At 47.0% G+C, this 13,590-nt stretch overlaps 2 protein-coding genes and 1 pseudogene across 2 annotated transcripts; 1 reads left to right on the top strand and 2 right to left on the bottom strand.

The window, feature by feature from the left end:
• Positions 1-1,259: 1,259 nt before the first annotated feature.
• Positions 1,260-4,709, top strand: LOC100845595 (putative kinase-like protein TMKL1). Its single transcript, XM_003569966.4, has 2 exons — positions 1,260-2,345; positions 3,665-4,709. The coding sequence occupies exons 1-2, from the start codon at positions 1,679-1,681 to the stop codon at positions 4,255-4,257; spliced, it is 1,260 nt and encodes a 419-aa protein (XP_003570014.1). The 5' UTR covers positions 1,260-1,678; the 3' UTR covers positions 4,258-4,709.
• A 2,046-nt stretch (positions 4,710-6,755) lies between these two features.
• Positions 6,756-10,544, bottom strand: LOC100846208 (cationic amino acid transporter 9, chloroplastic). Its single transcript, XM_003569968.4, has 8 exons — positions 10,160-10,544; positions 9,252-9,661; positions 8,754-8,930; positions 8,361-8,585; positions 8,074-8,250; positions 7,737-7,973; positions 7,365-7,460; positions 6,756-7,215 (listed from the first exon to the last, which is right to left on the bottom strand). The coding sequence occupies exons 1-8, from the start codon at positions 10,500-10,502 to the stop codon at positions 7,069-7,071; spliced, it is 1,812 nt and encodes a 603-aa protein (XP_003570016.1). The 5' UTR covers positions 10,503-10,544; the 3' UTR covers positions 6,756-7,068.
• Positions 10,545-11,990: 1,446 nt separating this feature from the next.
• LOC100833094 lies at positions 11,991-13,577 on the bottom strand (annotated as a pseudogene).
• Between the last annotated feature and the right edge of the window lie 13 nt (positions 13,578-13,590).

The following is a 13,590-nucleotide window of genomic DNA, read 5'->3' as shown; positions in this document are numbered from 1 at the left end:
CAAATACCCCCCCCCCCCACCCCAACTCTATCGTTGCAGATCATTGCAGCCTTCACCGTCCTCGAAAAGGGAGTCAAGACCACAATAGATCTATTAAATTGAAGTCCCCCATAATCCCACATCAGATCTATTAAACTTCCAAGCTCCATAACCGTTTTGCCGAGCTCAGATGGCCCTTAGAGAAGCCATGTTGCCTCCCCCTTAGTTAGGTTACTAGAGTACACCCGCATGTTGTTTGCCTCTTAATTATGTCGTCTATCTATGTTGGGCTCAAGTCGGTGATGAAGTGGGACTTGCGTCATGCTCATGGGGAGGCTTGGCGAGGTTACCATCGACATCAACTCATATACACCCACCTCCTTTATGGTTCGCATCTTTTATCTATCTCCATGGGGCTCATGTCAACTATGAAGTGGTACTCCATCTCACTTGTGGGGAGGAGGAGCTCGATGAACTTAGAAGGAGGATATGAGATGCACACCTGGAGTAACGAGTGGTTGCAGAATTCATTTAGATTTAGAGCAATGCGGGGAAATAAGTCTCGTTTCTTTTCTCCATTTTTTAGGATATACAACATCTTTACGGCTTTACCCTCGATATGTTACGTTGATTCATTATCACATATTGCAGCAAATAATCTCATTATCACATATTGCAGCAAATAATCTCAAAGTAGCAGTTTGTTTTCTTTGTTCCGTGGATTAAAATCCAAATGCTCAAGCTTCTTTTTTACCATCACTATCGCGCGATACATTCCAAGATGTTGCGGGCAAACATTTTTGTGTTGTGCCAAATAATCAAGATGCTGCAGTCACCGTACTCGAGCGCTGACTAAGCGGGAATCTCCAACAACTGCCCAAACTAGCGGGGCCGGCCGGCGGCCACTAGATCACATTCATACAGCTCAGAATGACCATAACCAAAGCTCAAAATGCATACTGTTAGCAAAAAAACTACCAGGCCGGCCCTGAATCCAACTGCCACTCTTATCCGGCAGATCAGACAAGTAGCCAACTAATGTTGGGGCCGATCGACCCACAGGTCCCTGCGCGCTCGCCGTCCATCTGTATGTCTCGTTTGCACCACGAGCACGTCCACCATCATCGGTTCCAGGCCAACTCTGCGATAGGTATTCGACACCTTCCACTCCACGGTCCCGGTCCCGGCGATCGTACCGGCGTACCCCCAACTGCCACTGCCACTGGCACTGTGCTGCCGGCCTACGCCATCCACCTAGACCCAACCGGGCTCACCCAACCTCAATGGAGAGAAAATGGCCGAGAGTACCTACCAACTCGTTCAGCTAATCTCCAAAAGAAAAAGCCAGCACAAAGCTGTACTGGAAGGAAGCCACCCTCCCGCTCGTCACAGTCCTCCCGCGGTGATAAAAGCCTCGAGACGATAATAAGAATCTCGAGCCATCCCGCCCGGTACCCTCTCACCAAGACACCAAAGAAGCTCGATCCTTCCTCCGTCGGCCACGGCCCTCCCTTTCTTTCTCCACGCGACCACGCGAATGGAAAAGGAACTAATCAAGGAAGTAGGCAACTGAGCAGAGCACGGCAAAGCAAATTCAGGAGCCAGTTGGCTTTGCCGCGGAACCTTGACGACGCCGGCCACTGCTTTCGCCTTTCCATTTATTCCGAGAACCGGGCGCAGGCCGGCATCACCTGCATACATGGCGCCGGCGACGGCAACGGCGGACCAGGGAGACAAGCCAGCGGAAAAGGGGCGGAGCAACTCCATCCTGCTCCCCATCCTCGGCATCCTCCTCGCCTACCTGCTCTACCGCTACGCCCTCCCGCGCCTCCGGGGCCTCCGCCTCCACCGCTACGTCTCCGCCATCCGCATCCCGCTCCCGGCCTGCCTCCGCAACCGCCGGGATGGGAGCGCCACCATGCTGCCCTACTTCGCGCCGCTCGCCGACCGGCTCGGCGGCGCGCTGCAGCCCTACCTGGGCCCCATCGCCGACCGGTTCGGGCCCGGGCCGCCGGGCCCGGGCCCGCACGGCGGCGGGTACGGCGACGCGCTCGTCAAGTTCCCGGGCGGCGAGGCGCTGTCCGTGGCGGCCATCCTCGAGGCGCCCGGGGAGGTGGTGGGCAAGTCTTCCCACAGCACGGTGTACCGCGCCGCGATGCGGTCCGGGGAGGCGGCGGTGCTGCTCCGGTTCGTGCGGCCCGCGTGCGCCGTGGGCGCAGAGGAGGCCGCCGCTGCAGCCAGGCGGATCGGCGCCGTGAGCCACCCGAACCTCGTGCCGCTCCGCGCGGTGTACGTCGGGCCGAGGGGCGAGAAGCTGCTCGTGCACCCATTCTACGCCGCCGGCTCGCTCCAGCGCTTCTTGCAAGGTTGGTGGTACTCTGCTATGCTTTTCTGCCCACGCGCGCCCCGCTTGTGTTGCCGCTGCTTTCGGCGTTTCATACTCGTAAGAAATATTGAAAATCGGGCCCCATGCCATGCATGTTTTAATCTGATTCGTTAAAATGCACAAGTTTGCTGTGTTAAAAAAGCATATGGGTCCTGAATACTACTCCTCCAGTAGAAAAGAATTCTTTTCTTTTTCTGCGAGGATCAGGAGACTGCAAATGGATTGGAACAGGGGATGTAATTTCACATTTGTTTTTCCTGCGGGGACGAACATATTATAGGCTTGCAATTCATTTATTTATTTTTTTCCTGCGGGAACGCAATTTCACTTCTTTCTTTCATAAGGGAAATGCATCGTGTGGTTGCTAAGCGAGTTTGACGTCGAAAGGAACAATGATAGCTTTCCCTAAACAAATCATTTCAGCTTTTGAGGCAATACGGAATGGGTTACAGAGAGTCATGTTCGGAACTTTGGAGCTCATGTCATGTTAGTTCTTACTTTATACTATATGTCTTCCTTGGTACATTTTCTCCTCTTCCTGTTGATTGTAGCCATAGGTCTGCAGCGCCAAACATTTCATCAACTTCTGTCAAGACCTTGTTTGCTCGGTGGTTAATTCGCTTGAAACTTCACATGATATTGTGAATTGTCCTGGAGCATGGTCCTGACTCCTGATGTTTGTTAAGGTTATTAGATCACCCTGGCCCATCGTGATTATCAGGATACAATCAGTTCTCTCTGTTCTCTTTTCAGTTAAACATTCCCTGGTACATCTCCTGCTATATATGCTTGTTGACTGCAGCACAGCAGCAGGAAACATTGCATCAACTTTTGCCAAGACCTTTTCTGCTTGGTGGTTAGCTTAAAAATTTGACATGATATTGTCCCGGGGCCATGCATGGTCCTGACTCTTGATGTTTGTTAAGGTTGTTAGACCACCCTTCGCAATCGTGATTATCAGGATACAGTCAGTTATTTGTTCTATTTAAAATTAAAGTGGTTAGTGCTATCAAATTGGACATTTGTTGCCTCAAAAAAAAATTTGGACATTTGCAGAAAGACTTTACAAACAGTAGTTAAACCATTTGCATTTCACGCATCATTGTCATTCGCATGCATGGGAAGTTGTTACGGATCAAATCGCCAATTAAGGAAGTTTAGTGTGCTGGTGTACAGATCAGGCCTATGTATTTAAGACTTGCAAAATTAGTTTATGTCTTGCACGACATATATGGTCAATTAAGTGTTTAAGTATATCTTACCAATCATACATTGCTTGTCTGTTTCTATCACATACAGAGGGAATCGCCGACTCGCAGCGATGGAATATAATTTGCAAGCTTTCTGTCGGCATTGCCAAGGGACTGGATCACCTGCACACAGGGTCAGAGAAGCCGGTCGTTCACGGAAACCTCAAGACAAACAACATCCTGCTGGACGCTAACTACGAGTGCAAGATATCGGACTACGGCCTCTACCTTCTGCTGAACCCGGCCGGTGCCCAAGAGATGCTGGAGACATCGGCAGCGCAGGGGTACAAGGCGCCGGAGCTTATCAAGATGAGGGACGCCACCAGGGAGAGCGACGTCTACAGCCTGGGAGTGGTTCTGCTTGAGATGCTCGCGCAGAAGGAGCCGTCCAACAACGACAAGAGCGCGCCGACGCCGAGCTCCCGTGACATCTTCCTGCCCGTCTCATTCAAAAACCTGGTCCTGGAGAGGAAGATATCCGACGCGTTCAGCTCCGATCTCGTCAGGCAAAGCAGGAAGGCGGGGAACGAGAAGAGCCTGAATGCGTTCTTCGAGCTGGCCACGGCTTGCTGTAGCCCTTCACCGTCGCTGAGGCCCAATACAAAGGATATACTCAGAAGGCTCGAGGAGATAGCAAAGTGAATAATCAGTGGGGGTAGGTTCACCAGCTTGGCTAGTTGCTACTCTATCAGCATTGCATTACAGCAGTACTATGGACCACTGATGAGAGTGATCAGTGACAGTGATGCATTCAGACAATCAGACGTTACATGATGAGACGAGGCTGAAGGAATTTCTGCTGGACGATTGGAGAATGGACGTACGTTTCAAATCTTTGAATCTCCTTGGAATGTATAAATTGCCTCCAACTCTCCATAGAAGGTAAATGCAGAGGAGATCGTCATAAGATATACTACTAGCTAGGGGTCTCCTTCAACTTCGATGAGATTACTCGATTGTAATTTTCTTGTGCTTTACTTGAAAAATCGATAATGTATCTGAAGTGAGAAAGGCATGTGTTAGTAAACATGACTGGTAAAGCGTATTATTAGTACACTGCTATAACTGTAGAGCATTGTGATGTTCTCGATGCTCGATGCACGTGCACTTGTTCTACATACTGACAACTAGCGATTCTCTCCCCAGGGGAATACGCCGAATATTGTCTGTTTTTGGCCTCTGCACAGTTGGAGATTGTTGTCCTTACGAGTAACATACTAACGTTAGTTTACTCTGCTCCAATACTCCTGCGGTATAGTTTTTGCTAGTCTGGTGCGGTAGCTTCCTGTCAACCTCCACTTGATAGCTAGATTCCTCAAACGTATGGCCTCCCTCAAATAGGTGTCACCATCCACGCTCTCTTCCGCCGACACCGGAAGTGCACGTACGTAATGCACCCTTGCCGTTTGCTGGGAATCGTTTGTTTTCTAATCTCAAAAGGGAACCATCTCTATTCATAATCCCACCGACGTCAAGATATATACGACCATCTTGGGCTTCAAGGTTTTGGACAAAAATAAAGCCCCGATGCGTTGTAATCGCCTTCAATTATCGTGACGAGACGAAAGCCATGTGTCGTCATAGATAGCCTCTCCGCGACGAGTAATAATCAGGTAGGTGGGTGGCGCTGATCAGTGCTCTCACCCAGGCTTTGATTTCTTTGCACTGGCCAGGTTGCCACGGCGTCTCTTTCGCAGGCCGGGGGGCAAAAGCGGCGCGGCACGTGAAGGAGACCTGTCCCAGCGCTTAACCAACGCACCAAAAAGATTCAAACTAGCTTCCAAACCCGTCGTCATCTGGGCATCTGGCCCCGGGGTCCCCCCTGGCTCTCGTCGTCGTAGATCTTGTCGGCACGTACGTACTACGTACACGCGTGCGCTCCCCCCGGCCGGCCCGTCTGGTCTGGTGCACGCCGTGCTGTAACAAATTATAACGGCTGGTTTGGCAACCAAGAATTCATTTCATTTGATCAAAATGAAATGAAATTCAATTTTTGATAGGATTTTATTTGGTCGAGTTTAAATTTTGGGTTGAAAAATTATGTTTGTCTACCACATGAAATTGAAGAGTGAGAGACAATTCTAGAGAAGTGATGGTTTTTAGAGAGGAATTGAGGCTAGTTATAGTGTGATTTCATGAAATTTGAGATTGAATTTCTGTGGCTATATCTGTGCCAACCAAACAAGTTGTTTTTTAAATTTAAAATAAATTTTACTATTTTATACCCAAATAATTTAAATGATGGATGCCAAACGAGCTGCAAGGACAATTGACAAAGAAGTTGCAGTGGTTGCGCGTGTCCGGATTTGGATGCAACTCATTGGGGGCGTGTGCACGGTCCCGAGAGCAGGGGTGCGGCCAGAGCCGGCCGGTTTATTTGCGGTCGCGCGCGCCCATGTGCAGGCGTCATGTGGTAGGACTGGCTCTCGAGTGCTTGGGGGGTGCCGGCGGATTCGATTTGATTGATCGATTACGGCCTCTCGGCGATACGCTGCGCTGTCTATTCATTCATTGCGGAGGGTTCATGCCTTGTCATTGAATTGAGTGGCACTACACTACTAGTACCAGCAAGTACTGGAGTTAAATCAAGTGAAGCGGCAGGGTACTGAGAGTTTTATTTATGCTGTAGGAGCAGTACTAGCTGTCTGGTTCCGCTGCACTGATCACTGTTCCGTGCCGCACTTCCGCGGTGCCGGGCTCCTCCTGGTTGAGTGAGGACCAAGGGAACGCCAGAACGGGGTGGTCCTTTGCCGGGAGATGAACGGTGGCCGGCAAAGGAATGACGAAGAACTACACACGCCGGCGGCGGGAGGGGTGAGCGCGGAGGTGTCTGGGCCGATGGCAAATAGCGCCGGTTATGTATGTGCGATGGGCATTGGGCTCGCTCCGTCATCCTCCCGCTCGGCCTCCAGACAGGTTATTTGAAAACAAGAGAAGGCCTCACAATCTTGCCAAAGAGAAGTCACAAAAACAAAACACTTTCGCCAAAACAGAAGAAAAAAATCTCCCTGAACAACACTTTTGCAAAAAATCACTCATATCAAATCATCAAGAGTTAAGATATTATATCTTCTCTTTGGTGCCACTACCTACCCTCGCGTCTTGTGAACCCTGTAAAGTCTATATTTTGAGTAATGATATTCATGTGGGGATTTCTATCCCCCTGTTGATATATCAAAAAAATAAAGACATCTTCACTTTCTCTGTCTGCAACTTCTGATATCATTTTTCTCTTCAACACAACACATACAACTTTGCTTTAGAGTTTTGTTACAACTACATATGAACTGTAATACTAGAAGTACAGATCATTGTACACAACTGCACATGCCCACATGGAACTACGGACTATGGACAACCCTATGTAGAGACTAGAGAAGTATAGCCACAGCTTTCCTGAAGATCTCATGGTACAAGAATTTTCCGATGAACTTGGAGGCTTGCGATACAGTATCATGCAGCTTCAGAAGGAACTCCATGGTAACCAACAGAGGGGTGATCTGAAGTGGAAGGAGCTGCGTTGTACTGCCCATATCCGGCATAGACCCCCACAGCGATGAGACTAAGGATGACAAATCTATACCAAGCTTCTTCATGTAGCTGCAAACAAAGTGTCATTGCCAATTACCATTAGTCCCAATGACTGTTAGTAAACAGATGCAATGAAGATTGAAGGCATTGTACCTCCACAGGAGAAAGTACAAAATTTTCGTGATAGTAAATACAGTTAGAAGTAAAATGTCGCCAACCTGAGCAAACAGAAACATATTGAAGAAAACAGAGACCACGGGAACCAAAGGAACTCCAGGACAAGAAAAGCGAGGCGGATCCACAGGAACATAGACCTGTAAATGCGTGTCATACAAGGTTAGAAGCACTAATGATAGCTGGGAACTGGCATCCGTGCGTCTAAAATATTGTTAAATGACATCCTTCACATGGCTGCAAACAGCAAAGCATGAGAACGTGGTTCATGTAATAGCTACAAATGATTAATGCAATAGCTACTAATAATTATGAAACCATGGATCATCTGGTGCATCTGAGATTGCATCAGAGGTTTTAGTGATGACATAATGAAACCTTATCTGATAGTACAGATTGGTAGAAAATGAACCTACCTGTCGAAACTGGAGAGCCAAACTGGCAGCAATAGCTATCAGAAAAGCTACAATGATGAATGCAATAGCATAGCTAAACCGGTACGAAATTCCTGCTACAAAACCACAGAGAGCCACCATGACAAGACATAAAACACCCTCCTGCCACACTGACATATTTCCAAGGGAGCGATAACTAGTTGACTTGTCACTCCATCTAAGTGTGATCACACAAGCTGATACAACTGAGTAGCCCGTCTGCTCCCAGATGAAAAAAAGGCAAACAAACAGTTAAATGTGACAAATGAACTGTGAGATCTTGTGTCGCGATTGCAAATATTTTCTGAAGATTTCGTACCAGTGTGCCAACTGAGAGAATATGTGAGAGTGCATGCACATTAAAGAGGCCAGCCAAGACTGCTGCAACACAACCAACCCAGATCTGAGAATGCAGAGGAGTATGACGTATTGGGTGAACTTTAGCAAATACCGAAGGTAGCAGGCCATCCCTTCCAAGCCCAAGATACAAACGTGACTATTTACGGTTCAAAAGGAGGCAATGTTAGTAAGGTGGAATAATAAGATCCAGAAGAAACTATTAGTCTGATCAATGATAATTGATAGATAATCGAGTTATAAGGTTACCTGAACGTACAAACCGACAAGAAGTGTTGTAGTAAGACCAGCAACAGCCCCTATGCTGATCAACACAGTAACAAATTTCAAACCCTTAGCGGAAAAGGCCTCAGCCAAGGGAGCATCTTCACCAAGTAATGTATATGGCACCATTCCAGTAATCACCAAGCACACAGCAACATATAGTACAACACATACTACAAGGCTCCCCAGGATGCCAATAGGCAAATCCCTCTGTACAATTTTGTTTGAATGAGAGTAAAACAAAAGGTTAGCGGATTATGATGATGAGGACACAATTTCATGGGAAAATGGGGAGCATTTCTAAATCCATATTCCGAGAAGCGAATGAATTTTATGATGTCAGTTAAAGGTGATAAACATGGAACCTTATTGAATTACCTGTGGCTTTTTAGCTTCCTCAGCAGAATTAGCAACCGCATCAAATCCAACATATGCAAAAAAGACTACTGTAGATCCAGTTACAACAGCTTTGAAACCATTGGGCATAAATGGTGACCAGTTTGATACATCCACCTCAAACACACCAGCAAATACAACAACTATAACGATGATTATCTGCACATATAAACAAACAACTACATCATCAAATCAAGTACAACAGACCAAACAAAACCACACAGAGAGTTAATAGTCATTTGAGCAAATCATGAAAACTTGCTCATGGTAAATTGTATTGTGCTGCCCTCATTGTAAATCGCATTGTGTTGCAAGGAAATTATAAATCATGGAAAATATTGCCTTGTGCAAGCACAAATCACTCTCTCAAGAACACCACAAAATTGTCCTATAACAATGTTTAACCTAGCCACTTCAACTTTCAACAAGTTACTGTTGTGGTAGACGAAAAACCACATCTTGGCTTATAAGCAGTCTCACCTTTAGTGTAGTCATAAAGGTGTTCACTGCTGACGACTCTTTGACACCACGGCAGAGAATCGCAGTTAAGGCGATGAGAAGAATCGGAGCCAATATATTAATTGAGACAACACCACCAAAAAACTCTTCTCCATGCCCAATCCAACTTGGAACATGACCCTTTGCAGATGGAATAAGCTCCACGAATTGGATAAAATAGCTTGCTAAGCTACGAGCAATGCTTGCTGCGCCAATGTGGTAATCAAGCATCAACTGAGTGAACACCAAGAAGGCCGTGAGCTCATTAAACGCGGCATATGTGTACAAGTATGCTCCCCCGACAACAGCAGGAAAACGAGATGCCAGTTCAGCATAGCACAAGGCATTGAGCACACACGCAGCTCCAGCCAGAGCAAAACTGATCGTAACACCTGTTTCAAACAACCTTGTCACTTCCAGCACAAATGAGAAGGGAACAAGCTTTACATAAGAGAACCAAGCATAGCTTGGGTGGTTAGCCAGCGAGGTATGCTGGCAGCCCACCAGAATTGGATCCTCGAAGGTCGCACTTTGGTGCCTTACTTTGCAAAAGTTATATATCTTTATACCGTCGGACTGCTCAAGCAAATGTTGTGAAGTGATCGTCAACTACCAAACTTTACAGCACAAGGATATAGGAGTACTAGGTATTTGGATCCATTACTGGACAGCATGGATCAGGATGCTTGCAGTCAAGCAAATCTGCAATGCCCGATGCCTTGCAACTCTTGTGAATTGGTATCTCACTAAATCATTGATTGCAAACTGCAGTAGGACCAATCTCTACGTGGACCGAGACACCGAGCAGTGGTGAGGTGCCTACTATCTACTCGAGTGGATAGGGGAACTATCCGCAAAAAAGAGAAGAAATAGGGGAACAAGGGGCTAACCTGGACCGGCGTCACGGGCAACGGTTCCGGTGATGACGAAGATGCCGGCGCCGATGGACGCACCGATACCGAGGAGCACGAGCTCCAGGACGCCGAGCTGCCGCACGAGGCCCTCGCCGGAGGCGGTGGTAGAGGCGCGCGCGGAGAGGGGCTTGCGGCGGAGCGCGGCGGCGCAGAGGCCAGAGAGGAAGGTGCGGCCCGACGAGGAGGAGGAGGGCCGGTGGTGCGCGTCTCCTTCCATGGCGTCTGCGGTGGTGGCGTGGACCGAGTGGCGTCGGGTATTGGGCCTTCGCGCAGTCGTCCGCCTCCAGACCGGGAGGAGTGACGTTGGCTCTTGCGTCATGCAAACATGGACTCGTGGAGAGGCGTGGCCGCCCGCTCGCTGCGCTTGGGGTTGGTTGGCTGTTTTTTTCTACGGTATCCTTTGAGAGGGGCTGGTCGGAGGCTGTGGCTACGGGGAGACGACCCCGAGTCGGGTTGGTATTCCTTTACTTTTGGCCTCATTGGCTCTAGCCCAGCCCGTTATTGAAGCTTCCCATTATAGGGCCCAATATAAGCAGGGCAACGGGAGGTATTCGTTGGGGGATTCCATCCACTGCCTCCCGCCTCCCGGCCGTTGGATCTTCCCACCGTCCGGCCTTCTTTTCGAATTTTTTTTTTGACGAAAGCAGCAGTGCTGCATTCATTATTTAAGAAGGAGAAAAACAAAAACTGTACAGCCAGGGCAATCTGAGAGCTGAAAAAAAGAAAATAGAAAATTAAGACCATTAGACATCAAATCCATTGTAGCATCAAATCCTGCTTTCCGAATCTCGTATGTCTGATCGCCGTAGCATCAAATCCTGCTGCAGTTTTTTTATATGTTTGCAACATTGGTCAGTTAAACTTATTGTAACACAAAACATCACAAATGTATCATTTGTGGCATCAAAACAAATACTTCACAGCTCACTGATAATTGTTGCAACATATTGTAGAATGCATGTTCTGTAACATGTAGGAACAACGTGTGCAACAGCCAAACAAATAAATACACTGACATCTTCTCCTCCGGCGCCAGAGACTCCGACGGTACAACGGTCACAAGGATGTCGTCGAGGACAGGCGGTGGCTCCATCGGAGGAAGGGTGGGCGGCGGGGTCACAGCGTCAGCGACGGTGGTCATCACATCGGATGCAAATCAACAGCGAACTAAGCATTGGCTCATGGGTAAGGCTTGCGGCTGTGCAGCCTACCCACGTTGGTGGAGCACCTTCACCGGCATGAACGTTCAGTGGTAAACAATGTGATAAATTGGAGATTTATCTAAACATTTGCTTTTAGATCAACGTGTGCTTATGTGCTTGAGAGCACATACATGCTTGTAATCCAAAAACCGAACCATCGGACAAGGTGCTGTAAAGGGAAAATGCAACCCACATTAAATGCACAGCACATGTCTTAGTTACAATCAAGCAGGTTTCAATAAGAGTTTTGCACAAACAAATAAAGGGGCCAACTGAACAAACAAGAAAAACAAATCTCTGTACAGTATAAATTCATCGAGCACACATGAGGTAAAAGAAATGCAATTGTTCCATGATTTTTTACATTAATACGATACAGATGATAACAAGTTAACAACACATGCAACCGTTTAAGAATACAAGTGGCTGAAGTAGTACCCAACAGATTGAGGATTTCCACAATTACTGGAGCAATGTAGTTGGAGAAACGACAAAATAAATAAAGAAATGTACTCAGATAACATGTGAATATTTGTCATTGGGCGATTATGCTGGTTAAATTAAATCACGAGGAACTGTGTTCATCTGAATATTCCAGGATGGGTCTAAGAAAGAGCTGTTCTGTACCATGACTAATAGTTTATCCGCAGGGGATCACATTTCTGCAGAATTGAGCAGATAGCAGTTGCGAGATCAACATGCGTTGTTTCAGGATTAGAGTTTTCCATTGATTCGATAGTTCCTTTAAGTTCATCCGAAGGTTGCAAGCCCAAGCGAAGAAGATCGAGCAGCAAGCTCAAAGCAAATATGCTGGTCCAATCATCCTTCAGGATCTTGAGGCAGACATCAGAAATGCAGCCATCAGCCACCAGCAAGTAATTATCGCCCTTATATAGACCTCTGAGGTATCTCCAGGGGCTTTCATTCCGAAGGTTCACCATAATAGCCTCAATTGTGTAATCCACTTCTGAGTCACGCATTGCCACAAGCCCCCCAAGCAAAGGTGATCTTGTTATTACAAGGTATCTCTGTTGCAAAAAGACGTTTAACATACTTAGGTGTAAGCAGAACTGTTTTTAGTTTCAGCAGAAGAAGGCACTCATGCGGCATGAAGAAAATTGTCAGGATGGTATGACAAAATTAAGACATGATGGTCTATGAAACTCAGATGACAGTAAGGAATAATAGACTGAAATAGCACAATAAATACAATAAATCAGATCCAAAGAAGGACAAGCAAATGACCTGATTCCAAGCTGAATTATTGAACACATCTTCCTCAAGCAGCTTGTTGCAGTACTGCAGTTCACTCTCCCATCCACCCAATGCTTGAAAACCCACTACACCAGGGCAAAGCAATTTCATTATTAAAACCTAGATTCTCTAGATAGTAGATACTAGATGGCCTTGCTTAGTAGTTAGTACAGTATACAAGTATGAAGTAACGAGCTTAAAGGACGTCAACAACCAATTTGTACTGAATACCGAGGGGAGATATTGCATACCTGCCTATGGGATCAAGCATGGTAATTTTTAGCATCAATGGCAAGTATCTTCCTTGTAAATTCATGTTCACTATTTGCAGCGTCTGGTCCTAATTTCTCAGCGAGCCATCTCTTGTGATGCCTGTGGGGGAAGTCATCCCTGGATGGTTAGTTCGGATTTTCCAACAAAGAAAGAGGAAACAAGTTTGAATCATGAAAGATGAAGCGATCGCGCCCATAAAGGGTTCGATCTCTGTGCTTACAGTGCTAGTCTCTGGATCGACTCACTAGCACACACAGTTTCAAGATGTAATATCAAGATACAAATAAGGTCAAAGTAAATTTATTACATCGTCTTGATCCAGAACTCAATAGTACTTACAAGTTTGCATAATGTTGAACAACGAAATATCAAGATACATTGGTTAGCTCGAAAATAAACATAATGTTGAACAGCGGAAAACGGAAGATACAATAGCCACATCAACACCACGGTGAGAACATGTTGAAATGTAGGGTCGCAACCCAAATCACAACGATACCTTATTCGTCATCTGAACCACCCGCAACCTTTAATGTTTCAGGTGGACTGCCTACTCCTGTGAAGTGCGGACACTTGTGCCGTCAGGGGAGGGATCTAGGTTTTTCTTGGTCTTTTTTTCCCGTTCGTGATCGTGAGTACGAAACTGAGACGGGCATGGGCCGCATGGCCGGCCCGCAT

The sequence above is a fragment of the Brachypodium distachyon genome, chromosome 3 (genome assembly GCF_000005505.3).
Source record: "Brachypodium distachyon strain Bd21 chromosome 3, Brachypodium_distachyon_v3.0, whole genome shotgun sequence".
Lineage (NCBI taxonomy): Eukaryota > Viridiplantae > Streptophyta > Magnoliopsida > Poales > Poaceae > Brachypodium > Brachypodium distachyon.
This window is presented reverse-complemented; position numbering and strand designations above follow the sequence as displayed.